At 33.9% G+C, this 13,461-nt stretch overlaps 4 protein-coding genes across 7 annotated transcripts; 2 read left to right on the top strand and 2 right to left on the bottom strand.

The window, feature by feature from the left end:
• Window positions 1-240: 240 nt before the first annotated feature.
• LOC104755649 (DNA glycosylase superfamily protein) lies at window positions 241-2,413 on the bottom strand. The gene is made up of 5 exons (XM_010478068.2): window positions 1,934-2,413; window positions 1,706-1,763; window positions 1,479-1,562; window positions 1,261-1,402; window positions 241-1,156 (listed from the first exon to the last, which is right to left on the bottom strand). Exons 1-5 carry the CDS (start codon window positions 2,313-2,315, stop codon window positions 878-880), a joined length of 945 nt encoding a protein of 314 aa, XP_010476370.1. The 5' UTR covers window positions 2,316-2,413; the 3' UTR covers window positions 241-877.
• An 856-nt stretch (window positions 2,414-3,269) lies between these two features.
• On the top strand, window positions 3,270-6,974 carry LOC104755647 (Tetratricopeptide repeat (TPR)-like superfamily protein). Of its 3 annotated transcripts, none has more exons than XM_019238786.2 (4): window positions 3,270-4,044; window positions 4,164-6,303; window positions 6,396-6,488; window positions 6,626-6,974. In XM_019238786.2, exons 1-2 carry the CDS (start codon window positions 3,600-3,602, stop codon window positions 6,221-6,223), a joined length of 2,505 nt encoding a protein of 834 aa, XP_019094331.1. In that variant the 5' UTR covers window positions 3,270-3,599; the 3' UTR covers window positions 6,224-6,303; window positions 6,396-6,488; window positions 6,626-6,974. The 3 variants fall into 3 exon arrangements, with proteins under 3 accessions (XP_019094331.1, XP_019094332.1, XP_087352085.1); XM_019238787.2 differs by having other exon boundaries at window positions 3,280-4,044; window positions 6,616-6,974; XM_087495959.1 differs by lacking the exons at window positions 6,396-6,488; window positions 6,626-6,974 and having other exon boundaries at window positions 3,280-4,044; window positions 4,164-5,705; window positions 5,909-6,303.
• Window positions 6,912-7,964, bottom strand: RGF2 (root meristem growth factor-like protein). Its single transcript, XM_010478067.3, has 3 exons — window positions 7,801-7,964; window positions 7,485-7,531; window positions 6,912-7,289 (listed from the first exon to the last, which is right to left on the bottom strand). Exons 1-3 carry the CDS (start codon window positions 7,877-7,879, stop codon window positions 7,083-7,085), a joined length of 333 nt encoding a protein of 110 aa, XP_010476369.1. The 5' UTR covers window positions 7,880-7,964; the 3' UTR covers window positions 6,912-7,082.
• Window positions 7,965-10,739: 2,775 nt separating this feature from the next.
• LOC104755646 (alpha/beta-Hydrolases superfamily protein) lies at window positions 10,740-13,340 on the top strand. 2 transcript variants are annotated; one of them, XM_010478065.2, is made up of 6 exons: window positions 10,740-11,122; window positions 11,583-11,619; window positions 11,700-11,936; window positions 12,454-12,501; window positions 12,604-12,977; window positions 13,101-13,340. In XM_010478065.2, exons 1-6 carry the CDS (start codon window positions 10,809-10,811, stop codon window positions 13,171-13,173), a joined length of 1,083 nt encoding a protein of 360 aa, XP_010476367.1. In that variant the 5' UTR covers window positions 10,740-10,808; the 3' UTR covers window positions 13,174-13,340. The 2 variants fall into 2 exon arrangements, with proteins under 2 accessions (XP_010476367.1, XP_010476368.1); XM_010478066.2 differs by having other exon boundaries at window positions 10,977-11,122; window positions 11,705-11,936; window positions 13,101-13,278.
• Window positions 13,341-13,461: the final 121 nt, after the last annotated feature.

The following is a 13,461-nucleotide window of genomic DNA, read 5'->3' as shown; positions in this document are numbered from 1 at the left end:
AAAATAACAGTATAAACAAGGGATACAAAATATGATGTGTTTGTGATAAACCTATCATTTTAATGGACACAATTCATCAGTGCCACATTAGTGACCATTCCCTGTCTTCTTTGTTAATATCTAACATAATCATGCACAACTTGTTGAACTATTTGAAATTTTATAAGTTTCTAAAAACAATCTTTTTCTTTATCTATTACTTTGAATAATTTGAAGGTTTTTTCTTTTTATGTAGGCATATTTGGAGTGACATTGTTTCTTATTATGTCAGTAGCCGACGCCAATACAAACAATGATTGATACTTCACAATTTCATATCGAAAAAGCTAAGGAGACTTGGACAGTCATCCCCGTGATCAAGAATAACTACTTTATTGTAATATAATAGTCATGCCCATGGCCATGATCTAGAAAACTTGGAAGAAAAGAATATTACAACAAAATAAAAACAAATAATCATGGCTTAGAGGCTGTGTTCGCCAAGCTTAATGATTGATTTTTTCACTTAAGACACATTTTTTCTAGTTATTGTAAGATGTAAGACTTGAAGTTTTTTGTTTTTTACATCTAAAAAAACTACATTCGGAACCAAACCGAATTGAAAATGAAAATCGATTAACAAGAAATTTGTTAAAATATGTAAAAATTAAATCCAAACCAAAACCTAAGACATATCAAACTAAATCCAAAGAAAATATTTAACCTCAAATCAAATATATCCTTAGATAGTTGAAAACAAAGTACTCAAAAACGTAAAATTCATATGCTGAAAACCAAGTTTTAAAATATATATCTGATAAACCGAAAACCTCAAAAACCAGGATATATATGTAATAAACCGAAACTGGATTAGACTCTCTCTCTCTCTCTCCAAATATCATATATGCCTCCATGGCCTCTCAGCGAGGCTCACACAATCACCATGTCTAAAACAATCGACGAGATGATCGATTGTTAACCCTGCAGCCTGCATGAACGAGTGTACAATCACTGGACCGACAAATCGAAACCCTCGTTTGATCATATCTTTGCTAATGATCTCAGCCTTGGGAGATCTCAGTGGTACATTTCTTGGATACTTGAATTTGCTAATGATAGGTTTGTAATCCATAAACCCCCACATGAAGCTGCTGAATGATCCAAATTCCTTAACCACCTGTAAATAATAGAAAATAAATTAAGGTATATATGGAAAAATATACAAGAAATTATAGGGCTGTTTTACTGTTTAGCATAAGTGAGAAAAGGTTTAAAACTTGCCTTGGTTATGCATTTGGCATTGTCAACTATACACCTGACTCTACTCTCTTGTAACATTATTGCTTTGTTTGATGCAATCTCGGTGATCTCTTTCTCTCCCATTTTGGCCACCAGATTTGGGTCAAACTCACAAAACGCCTCTCTAGTTTAACAAATTACGAAAATATTCATAAATTTATATCTACTTGTATAATGTAACAAAATGCGAGAGATTTTACCTAAAGAGTTCTTTACGTTTTAGGATCTCAGTCCAATTATAGTCCATTAACATCCCCGACATGGCAAGGAACTCAAAAAGCAGGCTGGTTTAAAATTAAAAATCACCATACAGTTAATTTTCTTCGTACAACATTGATTTAAATATAACCATCTAGTATAACAAGAGGGTTAGCATTTAGTTTGTATACATATACGAAATTAATCTCATAAATTTGTGTAATCATACTTATCATCATAGACAGGGACTCCCCATTGCTGGTCATGAAACTTTACGTAGGCTTCATCTACAAAAAAAAAAAATACAAAATTATTTTTATGATCTTTACTTAAATTTATAATCATCACAAATTCATACTGGAATTTGATTTAGTTTAATCACATTATTGATTATCTAATTAACTTGTATAGATTCTATTTAGCTATATAATATTATATTAGGACATCTTGATCTTACCACTTTTCTTGGTGATCCAATTGCACCTCTTTGGCTCATCGCTATTGAAATCCAGACATAGCTGTTGTTCTAGTTGTTGCGGGATACTTTTTGGAACAATTGTTTCTCTTCTGTGCGGAGATGAGATTAAACCAAGTGCTAGAGAGATCTTTTGTTCCAACGTGGAATTTGAATCCGTGGAGACAGAATCGGTGGAGTTCTGAGAGAGCGATAGAGATATAGAAGAGAGTGAGAATGAAGAAGATGTACTTCGTTGAAGCGTGATTGGGTAAATCCTCTTTAAGTGTTTCGCAAAGAAGTTAGAGTTTTGCTTAGTCTCCTTGTCTCGTACACTCTTCCTTTTCTCCACGATTTCTCTTCTTTTAGGACTTGCTTTGTACATCTTTGATTTTGGGGTAAGTCATTACAAGAAAAAACCAGAAGTACTTATAGGAGAGCAATGCACCATAAAGTGGAGGTCTTAAGTTAATGCATGTGGTTACTAGAGATAGAATTAATGACATCTAAGTTGGTGAAATGTGTATTTCATGTTTGTGAAATTTTACCATATTTGAATATCTTCTTCACTGATATATTACAAGATGCATATATTGTAAACAATATTTTTTTGGTTGAATAAATTTTGCATTCATTCAAAAAAAAAAAAAAAAAAACGTCAAAAATTTATTTAGTCTTTTTTTTTATATAGTGAAAGTTTATTAAAGTTGAAAACGACATATATGTAGTACGAGTTTTCATTAATTTAAGTTGTTTTTAGCTCTAATGCATGTATCAAGAAAGGTGTGACAGATAACCAAATTGGTGAAGTGATCCATCTTATTACCTTTTTCTAAATCTATTTGCTTTTAATATTTAATTTGTTGGAGTTCTCTTTCTATACTTGATTTGAAATACTAATTGACAGACGTATAATCAAATTTTACATGATGTTTTCTATTGTTTTTGTGATGGTAACTAATCTGCGTCTGACGTTACAAGAAAACAGAAGAAAAAAACAATGTCGGTATATGATGCTCTTATTAGATTAAAAACTATACTTGTGTTAGTTGTCTAGCTAGTTGGCAGTGGCACTCAGCACTACGATCTTTAGTGGAAACTGTGATTATTGATATGGTTACGATGAATTAAAAATAATTGTAAAACAGATTATTCTTAGCTTCTACTCTTTGCTGTTGCATGCTCATTTCTAAGAAATAAAGAAATGAACGTTTCGCCTATTTTAGACAAAGAACTCTCATCTTTTATTCTTTCTTTATGTAATTTGTATTTTATTTCGCGTATGTGTTACTTTGTTAAATTATAGTTTATTTTGATGCATAAATATAATCATCATTGTAATGACTTTTGTAAACCATCAAAAAAATAAATCAATTTTGACATAAGATTCTCTACTCTCTTTACTTTCTAAATATTGTAAACCGGTAAGAAAGCTGAACCGGAACAATTTTGTTCCGGTTATTTAAAAACCGGATTTAGGTTTAAATCGTAAACCCCAAGAAGAATCGTAAAACCCTTTCTTCTCCGTCTGTTTCTTCAAACTTGCCGGGGAAAAAAAAACCGAGAATATATCTCTCCGACGAAGCTCAATTCTCAACCCATCTCTCAAATTGAAGACAAGGGCATCTCCAGAAATCACCCAATTGAAAAACCCTAATCCCCAAATTCCATGATCTGTAGATGGATTGCATCCAATTCAAGCAAAGTATCTCGTATCCTCTCTCCTTTCTCTTCTCTCTTATCCACTAAATCCTCCTTCTCCATCGCCAAACTCGACGATGAGCCATTACCCACAACCAATTCCACTTCCGATTACAGAGACTTTCACCAAGAGATTCTCTTTGGGATGAAGAAGAATGGGTTCCGTGAGTTTCTTCACGGGCATCACTTCCGAGGCTTGGTTTCGGAACTTAGACATGTCCATGTAGAAGAGATCATGGCTGAATTGATGGCTGAAAGCTCAGATCTTTCGGTTTGGTTTTTCAAAGAGCTGAGAGATATTTATGGGTTTCGTCATTCGAGTTTTTCTACATTGTTGGTTTCACATGTTTTTGCTGGTCAGAGACGTTTCAAAGAGCTTCAAGTGGTTCTTGAACAACTCCTCCAAGAGCAAGGCAAGTCTTTTTCTTTTCTTTTGTCTCAAAGACTTGTGCCAATTACTGGAGAAAAGAGGAAACTTTAGCGTTTTCATGAATCTGATTTATAGCTTTAATTTCCCATGATTTGCTTTTAGGTTGTGGTTCAGCTTCTTTGATTTGTAAAGTTCTCTCTAGTAGCTTCAGGAAGTGGGATTACACAGGAGTAGTTTGGGATATGTTGTTGTTTACTGCGTCGAGATCTAAAATGGTTGATGATTCTCTTTATATCTTGGAAAAGATGAAGGATCTCAACTTGAAAGTGTCAACACAGTCATACAACTCTGTTTTGTATAGTTTTAGAGAAACAGATAAGATGTGGGATGTGTACAAGGAAATCAATGATAAGAACGAGTACACGTACTCAACAGTTGTAGATGGTTTGTGTAAGCAACAAAAGCTAGAGGATGCAGTTTCGTTCCTCCGAACTTCAGAGTGGAAAGATACTGGTCCCTCTGTAGTTTCTTTTAATAGTATAATGTCAGGTTACTGTAAATTGGGGTTTGTAGATATTGCCAAGTCGTTTCTCTGTACAGTTTTGAAATGTGGATTGGTTCCTAGTGTATATAGTCACAATATACTCATCAACGGACTCTGTCTAGCTGGTTCTGTCGCAGAAGCTTTAGAATTGGTTAGTGATATGAATAAGCATGGAGTGGAACCTGATTCCGTGACATACCATATTCTTGCGAAAGGGTTTCATCTTCTTGGTATGATCAGTGGTGGGGTTTTTGAGGTTATTCAAGATATGTTGGATAAAGGTTTGAGTCCTGATGTTATTACATACACAATATTACTATGTGGGCAATGTAAATTAGGAAATATTGATATGGGTTTAAAATTGCTGAAGAATATGTTGTCGAGGGGATTCGAGTTTTGCAGTATCATCCCCTACAGTGTAATGCTCAATGGTTTATGTAAAGCAGGACGAATCAGTGAAGCTTTGTCATTATTCTATGATATGGAAGCCTATGGTCTGAGACCTGATCTCGTAGCATATTCTATTGTGATTCACGGCCTCTGCAGGCTAGGAGAATTTGATATGGCTGTTTGGCTTTTCGACGAGATGTGTACCGCCGAAATTCTTCCGAATTCTAGGACACATGGTGCTATATTGCTTGGTCTATGTCAGAAAGGGATGTTGCTTGAGGCAAAAGCGCTTCTGGATTCTTTGATTTCAAATAGCAACACACTGGATATTATTCTGTACAATATCGTCATTGACGGGTATGCAAAGTCTGGTTGCATCAAGGAGGCATTAGAGTTGTTCGAGGTAGTAATTGAGAATGGGATAACTCCTAGCGTTGCAACTTTCAACTCTTTGATTTACGGGTATTGCAAAATCCGGAATATAGCTGAGGCTAGAAGAATCTTAGATGTCATCAAGTTATATGGATTGGTTCCAAGCGCTGTGAGTTATACTACACTGATGGATGCATATGCTAACTGTGGAGATACTGAAAGCATAGATGAATTGCGCTCGGAAATGAAAACTAAAGAAATCCTAGCAACCAATGTCACATACGCAGTGATTATTAAAGGGCTCTGCAGCGGCTGGAAACTCGAGAAATGCAACCAGGTACTCAGTGAGAGGACACTCGCTAAATGCAAACAGGTGCTCAGAGACATGGATTCTGAAGGTATCACTCGAGATCAGATCACTTACAATATAATTATTCAGTATCTATGCAGAGTTAAACATTTATCCGAAGCATTTGAGTTGTTGGATAAAATGGAATCTGCAAATCTTGTTCCTACCCCTGCTACTTATAATATTCTAATCGACAGCCTTTGTGTCTACGGTTGCATAAAGAAAGCTGACAGGTTTTTCTATTCACTCCAGAAGCAGGGTGTTAGTCTGTCCAAATTTGCTTATACCACACTGATTAAGGCACATTGTGTAAAGGGTGACCCTGAAATGGCAGTGAGGCTATTTCATCAGCTGCTGGACAGAGGATTCGATGTTTCCATCAGGGATTACAGTGCGGTGATCAACCGTTTGTGTAGGAGACATTTAGCAAATGAGAGCAAACTCTTCTTCCGTCTAATGTTATCCCGGGGTATTTCGCCTGACTTGGACATATGCAAAATGATGATCAAGTCATCAGATGAATTGCTGTCCTGGACCATCAAATCGGGTTTGTTGCCTGATCAGTAAGCAGCCAATGTTTGTCTGTTGTCCCATCTTATATGCTAACTGCAGAAGGCACACTTTCAGTAGAGAAACTATCACATGAGGTAACCGTTAGTAGTATACTGTTACTGTAAAAAAGAAACCCACACAAGTTTTATAGTTTGTTATCTGATGATGTTCTATTGCCGTTTCTCAGTGTTCCAGTTAACAGAATAATCTCAGCTATTGGATAGTATTCATCAAGCAACAGTGTTACCACATTAACTTCCTTGAAGGATTGCGGTAACCGGTAAGTGATGTTTCTTAACCATTTGCATAGTGAACATATACTTTCCACTTTTTGTCAAGTTTTAGTTTCCCCAACCCAAACGCAGATGTCTTGGTCGTTTTGCTGCTTGAGTCTAACACTGTATTAGTTTTCGTCAGGTTCTTTGGGAAAGTAAAGTCATCCCCAGATTTGCTTGAAACAGGCGGTGAGTCGAAATTGTCGGGTCAGTGACAACAACCTCATAACATGATTGGTAGCGAATAAGAGTATTAGATGGAAGTGGACAAAAGGATTACTTCACTTCTGTGAGGGATTAGGGAGTCGGAGCCCATTAAACTACAAACCAAGACGGGTGAAATACATAATCTGGTTATATCTTAAAACATGGTAAATTGTATATTGTACGACATCGACAAATGATAACATTGAGAGAACACAACTAGGTTACACACTTATACGTACCACTTTTTATAGAAAACTTAGAACGATCGATGTTACAAAAACAAAGCTCATATCTAGTTACACATATATATATATATATATTATGTATTTTGATATCTTATAATATTAATATTGAATAATAAGGAGCATTTTATAGGATTATGACAAATTTGATCAGTTGTTCTTGGGAGGATGGTGTCTTGGTTTCCAGTAATCAGCAGTGTACGCAACGAGATCATCCTCTTCCTCAACAGTTGTCTCTTTCTTTGTTGGCTTCTTCATCATCATCTTTGTCGTTTCCTTACTAAACTCTTCTCCACTTCTTCCTCCTATTTGGACCTTCTTCATCGCATCCCCATCATCATCAAGATGCTTCATAACCTGCTTATCATCATCAACCTTATTAGATTATTTACGTGTTTATGTATGTCGTCGAAACTTAAACTACTGAGGTATAATGTGCAGCCCCTATGTGAAATTCGCACTTTTTGCCTAATGTGGGCATTGATTCCATAAGTTTTCACTACTCAAGAAATTAAAACACGTAAAAGTATTTTTTGGGGAACATAGTAATACCTTTGCATTTGAAACATCGTCAACTCTTGACACTTCATCCTTGTGTCCTGATGAAAAAATAGGATATACTTATAAACTATAAAGTAACTGCATTTTTACTGTAAAGTATAAACATGCATGCAACTGTATATAATTCATACAAAATGGGGAAAAGGAATAAATAGCATTGAGAAAGTTCGATTTTCATAATGCAAGTTTTTACGTATATAATATGAATTATATGAGTTACGTACGTAACTATTTCGAATATTCACGACATTAAAATTTTGATGATTGAACATATTAGAGAAAAGGAAAATAAAAGAAAGAGATGAACCATGAAGAGAATAGCTAAAGGAGAGGCAAAACAAAAGAAGAATCAACAAACACAGAAAGCTCGAAGTGATATTGGCCATCTCTTATATTCTTCTTTTAGATGCGATCGAAAACGCTCTCTAAATGTATTATGTGAGATCGAAAACGCTCTCAAAACTGAATGATGAAGAATAGAAGAAGATTAACTAGTGTATATATATAGGGGAAGAAAAACACCCAAGAGTATGCCAAATTTAATCTATTTTTACTTTACCATAAGCCATGTGTCTCTATTGGGAACCTGCCATGCATAGATATTGGGACATGCGTAGAATTCCCGAAAGATGCATGAAACTGTGAACTACAACATGAGATCCAAGTTCACACCCATAACTAAGTGAGCCAACCCAACTAGATAAAAAAAATTATATATCAAGTGTGAATGAACATAGTCTATATATTAATCAATCCCGTTGTAAAAATATAAATATACTTCTTTGGTTTTCGAAATAAGCTTACAATACTAGCATAGAAAAATATGGTCGAATGATGTAAAAAACAAAAAATATTTTGTCGAACTTAGAATATCTACTAAGGTACCGTTCATAAAGATCTTAAAGAGAAACATGCATCTTCTTGACCAAAACATTAAAGAAAAAGGTTTGTATTAACTATTAAGTCAAAATTATGTACGACCATTCAAGAACATTCCTTTTGTTTTTTTTAGTAATGAATTGCTCTGAAAGTGGAACTTAATTAAGAAAAAGGAATTATAGTGCAAAAATGTGCGGGTAAGCACAGTAAATCTATTTTGTGGAAAGCATTTTCAATCTCATTTTTAAATCGCTAGAAGTGCCATTCAGGATGAGCTTTTGGGTAAATGAATGTACTTTGGAGCCGGCCGGAAACAAAACTAGCCAGACACCACAATATATAACTATAAGTATAGTTTGGCTTCCATTTGGTATTAGTATTACATAATTTATTTTCCTGGAATGACTTTTGTGATCTCCGAGTTTTTCCCCCTCTCACAAGTCACAAATACAAATGATACTGAAAAAAGAAGATATTTACGTTGGGAATAGCCCAAAAACATCGAATAAGGAGAAGAAACATAACGTAAAATGCAATTCACAGATGTGCATGTTTTGTGTTGGTCTCTTACTATATTACCACTTTTCTCAGGTTCAAGAACAATAAAAGTAAAACTTGCTCAATTCTCTATACTAAATATAAACACACCCTTAAACTGAACTATAATATATTTAATACTGAGTCCTAGCTAAAATTTGTTAAGTCAAGTTAAAACATGAGTAGATTAGCTGTATAGTGTTTCTATATGACTTTCAAGTTGCCACTAATTACATGTTTTTAAGTTTTATTCATAAGTTTTGTTGACAAAAAAACCACAATTTTTTTTATGAATCTATATACCTGATAATATAAAAATATAATCGGCAGATCGAAGGAAGTCGGTCAAATATGAGTTATTAATTAGTTAATGGACCGTAAGAAACATATCATGATGAATCAGTGGGTGTGGAATGTAACCTATGGTCTATATAACTTCTATAATTGGAATTTGTGTATCTTTGTTAGTATCAATATTGTGTATGCTGTTTCTCCCACATTGCACCAAAATTTACGTACCTAATTGCTTTACCCGATCAGGAGTTCATAACATAATATTTTTTTTCTTAGTATCATTACAACAGTATCATCTGGAGTTAATTCGATTAAACCATAAGTCTGTAATCTCTATCTGTGTGAAACTGCAAAAAAAATTAATAATCCGTTTTTTCTTTTACTTTTATAATGCTACTACAAATTTGAAGCGAAGGTCTCAAATCATTAACCATTTTTACGTAAGACTTTCACTATGTATGTACAAGTTAGTAGTGCAAGTGATTTTCATTAAACCTGATGAATTTTCATAAAATATTTTCCTATTTACCTGAATTTTTCATTTAAACCTGATGTAGTTACATGTTTCATAATGGGCTATTCGTATGCATATAGGCCCAATTATACGGACGCGTCATGTCGTTAATTAAGCATGCAATGATGGAAATAAACAAAATTTGAATTTAGATTTCGTTAACCCCAATAAGATATTGCCCGTGTAATTCCAAAAGAGAAGATTGATTTGAATTTTCCTTAAGTAATGATTAGATTTAGCTTTCTTTCCCTCCAAACGAATAGATTACTAATTGATTTAGAGCTATCTGTTCTCCACTACACATCATTGTTTCCCTTTATTAGATTAAGTTTTATATTCTTTCATTGATTAATAATTTGCTCATTTTTATACTCTCTCCGTTTCAAAATATAGAATGTTTTAACTAAAGCACGCAGATTAATAAGCTTTTACTTTTAACAAGTTCAACCAATCAGAAATAATACTGCATAATATAAAATATTAAACTAATCTAAAAGTTGCATAGAAACTTGAAAACATCTTATATTATGAAACAAAAAACTTCTCTAAAACATCTTATATTTTGAAACGGAGGGAGTAATAAAAGTAGCATCTAGAAGACCACTGATCGATCGGTATGTGGGCGTGTGTATCCTCATCTATGTCTTTTTATACTGATAATAAGTAACATCCTTATTTATGCTTTTTTTAACGACATCTTATGACAGTTGACACTTGACACAATGTTTGGCTTTTACGATTCTGAAACATGATTGTGAAGGTCAAATTCATTTTGTTATATACTTATCACTTCCAAATCAATAAGAGAAAGTTATAATAGAATGACGAGAAATATTTTGCATAGTTTAAGGAAATTAATATAGTATGTTAAGCCTTAATCTTAGTTATATTTAGATGGAAACTTTATATAAAAAGACAGAGCATTTAAAGGGGAAAATTTAGAATTTATTTTATAACCATATTATGAATAAATAAATATTAGCTCTAAGTAATATCACTAGATTATAGCATATCATCTATCATTATCGCATAGGCCATTCTTTTCTTCTTACCAATAATTAATTATATAAAAAAAAAGATTCTCGAGTGAAATGGGAGCTGCGACGTCGACGATGGCTGCGAGGTTTGCTTTCTTCCCACCAACTCCTCCGTCGTACACGGTGGTGACAGAGGAGTCTACGGGGAAGATGAGGATATCGACGAACATGCAGTATCATCACCTCAGAGATGAGGATATCGAAGTTGCGAAGATACGGACAAGAAGAGGGAATGAGATCGTGGCGATGTATGTGAAGAATCCAACCGCTAAACTCACCGTTTTGTTTTCTCACGGCAACGCCGCCGATCTTGGTCACGTTTTCTACATCTTCGCCGAGCTAATTCAACTCAATGTCAATATCATGGGGTTAGTTTTTATATCTCCATGACATAATAATGTATTAATCCATTAATTAAGTTCACTTGTTTTGGTTCTATGTTTTTGTTCCATACTATTTTTTGATAAGAGACAAGATTTTATTCAATCCAAAAATAAAAGTGATGGTACATTAGTCATCAGAAAATTTATATTTATGATTTCTCAATATTAGGTTAGTTAGGATAGCATAGGATTCCAAATTATATTTAATAAAATAAGTACTTTTAACCCCAAAAAAAAAAATTATTTCGTCAAATTTCTTAGCTAGCTGTTTTTTCGTTTGTTCTTAATTAATTTTGTATAATTTATTAATAAAATGTATATTAATTATATATTTTCTTAAAAAAATAGGATGGTCTATTTCAACACTGAGACCACCGAATTTTAAATAATATACAGTAATTTGGGTTCTAATAATACATATGGGGTTCTGTGATGATAATTGCAGATACGATTACTCAGGATATGGGCAATCTTCTGGTAAGGTAAGTCATGTATTCCGATTATTTTAAATAACGCTTGGGATTAGCGCGTGTGATTTAATTTGGATCGTAAAAATTGAAAGCCAAGCGAACAAGAGACGTACGCAGACATAGAAGCAGCTTATAATTGGCTAAGAAACACTTATGGTACAAAAGATGAATGTATCATTTTGTACGGACAATCCGTCGGAAGTGGACCGTCCCTTGAGCTTGCTTCTCGTCTTCCATGTCTCCGAGCACTTGTTCTTCATAGTCCTTTTTTGTCCGGTTTACGCGTCATGTACCCTTTCAAGCATTCCTTCTCGTTCGACATTTACAAGGTTTGATCCTTCTTTTATATTTTCTTTAAAGGAGAGATCTCAGCATCGATTCGTGACCTAATATTGAGTCTCTAGCTAGAGATTTGATTTCTATCTAGTTAAGAAGCTAGTACAGTCTAGGATCGTATTATGTGATATTTTATTAATTACTTGACAGTATAGAGTTTCTTAATTTTCTTCTAAATATCTTTTTTTCTTAATTAGAGTTAAGTACATTATCCTATTAGAATATCAAAATATTGACATTGAATATTATACGTTTCTTTAATTTTCTAAAACTTAAACATCATAGCCAAGTACATCTATTAACAATAACTTCATGGGATCAATGATGTGTACATCTATAAACATCTATTAGTGTTAATATTGGATTTGGTATGGTAAACCTTTATGGGATCAATGATGACATTCCATGGTGTGTAAAAATATAAGATATATGATTTTAACATATATCTACCCCCAAAATAAGGATAATCTCATTGGTTTGGTACACTGATAAAAGTTTTTTTTACTGCAGAATATTGACAAAATTCATCTCGTGGAGTGTCCTGTTCTTGTGATTCATGTAAGTCTATTTTCACATCACAGTATATTGATATACAGTAATCATTCTTATTTTATATATACGAGATTATAATAACAACTTGGTATAATACTCTCCTTGCAGGGAACGAATGACGATGTGGTGAATATTTCACATGGAAAACAGTTATGGGAACTATGCAAAGAAAAATACGAACCCTTATGGCTTAAAGGAGGAGGCCACTGTGATCTTGAGATGTCCCCTCACTACTTACCTCACTTGAGAAAGTTCATTTCAGCCATTGAGAAGCTTCCAATTTCAAACTTTCGGCGCCAATCACTGGCTGATGACCACAAGAAAGAGAAATCAACAAAGAGTAGTAGTTGGATTGGATCTAGGCATAGCACAGAATGTGTTACTGCTAGAGACAGATCAAGAAAGTACATTAGTAACGATCATCGGTATGGGAAGAGAAACAGTGTGGATAGCTCCGATCGGGCTAGGAATAGCTTCGACAGGTTAGTACTTAAACCGTTGATGATCGAATGATTCAGTTATTAACTTTAGTTTTTGTTATCTGAAGTCGATTTGTATGATCATGTTATACAGGAGATCTTACTACATAAAGTTTTTGGTTGTAGGTTGGGTGAAATTGTGAGATCAGTTCGGTTGTGTAATGTTGATTGTGTGAAGAATGCAGTTGCTGAGGTTTAATATTTGTTGTCACAACATTTTTTTTTCTTTTTCTGATTCGTTCGTTAGACTCTTTGGAAAAGAGAAACACATTTCTGTATGAAAATATTTTATTTTCTTTCTAAAGCATTACTATGAACATATATATTTATTATCCAATAACAATTGATTAATTCTCATCCTTAAAATCTAAAATATAATTCATTCCGCAGAAATTTATTATGCCTCACGTCACGTCATCAAGGCCACATCAGCGCCACAGCACAACTGGTAATTTTTGTTTGACCAAGCTCTGTTGAAGAAGTGTGT

The sequence above is a fragment of the Camelina sativa genome, chromosome 17, assembly GCF_030686135.1.
Source record: "Camelina sativa cultivar CO46 ecotype springtype chromosome 17, ASM3068613v1".
NCBI classification, from domain to species: Eukaryota; Viridiplantae; Streptophyta; class Magnoliopsida; order Brassicales; family Brassicaceae; genus Camelina; species Camelina sativa.
This window is presented reverse-complemented; position numbering and strand designations above follow the sequence as displayed.

Bases quoted from the DNA above. Each gene is read 5' to 3' on its own strand.
- LOC104755649 (XM_010478068.2), bottom strand. From the start codon at position 2,315: ATGTACAAAGCAAGTCCTAAAAGAAGAGAAATCGTGGAGAAAAGGAAG. The intron at 1,563-1,705 runs GTATGATTACAC...ATTTTAAACCAG, and splicing joins GTCCCTGTCTATGATGATAA to CCTGCTTTTTGAGTTCCTTG. The intron at 1,157-1,260 runs GCAAGTTTTAAA...TATTATTTACAG, and splicing joins ATGCCAAATGCATAACCAAG to GTGGTTAAGGAATTTGGATC.
- LOC104755647 (XM_019238786.2), top strand. From the start codon at position 3,600: ATGATCTGTAGATGGATTGCATCCAATTCAAGCAAAGTATCTCGTATC. The intron at 4,045-4,163 runs GCAAGTCTTTTT...ATTTGCTTTTAG, and splicing joins ACAACTCCTCCAAGAGCAAG to GTTGTGGTTCAGCTTCTTTG.
- RGF2 (XM_010478067.3), bottom strand. From the start codon at position 7,879: ATGGCCAATATCACTTCGAGCTTTCTGTGTTTGTTGATTCTTCTTTTG. The intron at 7,532-7,800 runs GTTCATCTCTTT...TTTTTTCATCAG, and splicing joins CTTTAGCTATTCTCTTCATG to GACACAAGGATGAAGTGTCA. The intron at 7,290-7,484 runs GTATTACTATGT...GATGATAAGCAG, and splicing joins ACGATGTTTCAAATGCAAAG to GTTATGAAGCATCTTGATGA.
- LOC104755646 (XM_010478065.2), top strand. From the start codon at position 10,809: ATGGGAGCTGCGACGTCGACGATGGCTGCGAGGTTTGCTTTCTTCCCA. The intron at 11,620-11,699 runs GTAAGTCATGTA...AAAAATTGAAAG, and splicing joins ATGGGCAATCTTCTGGTAAG to CCAAGCGAACAAGAGACGTA. The intron at 11,937-12,453 runs GTTTGATCCTTC...TTTTTACTGCAG, and splicing joins TCTCGTTCGACATTTACAAG to AATATTGACAAAATTCATCT.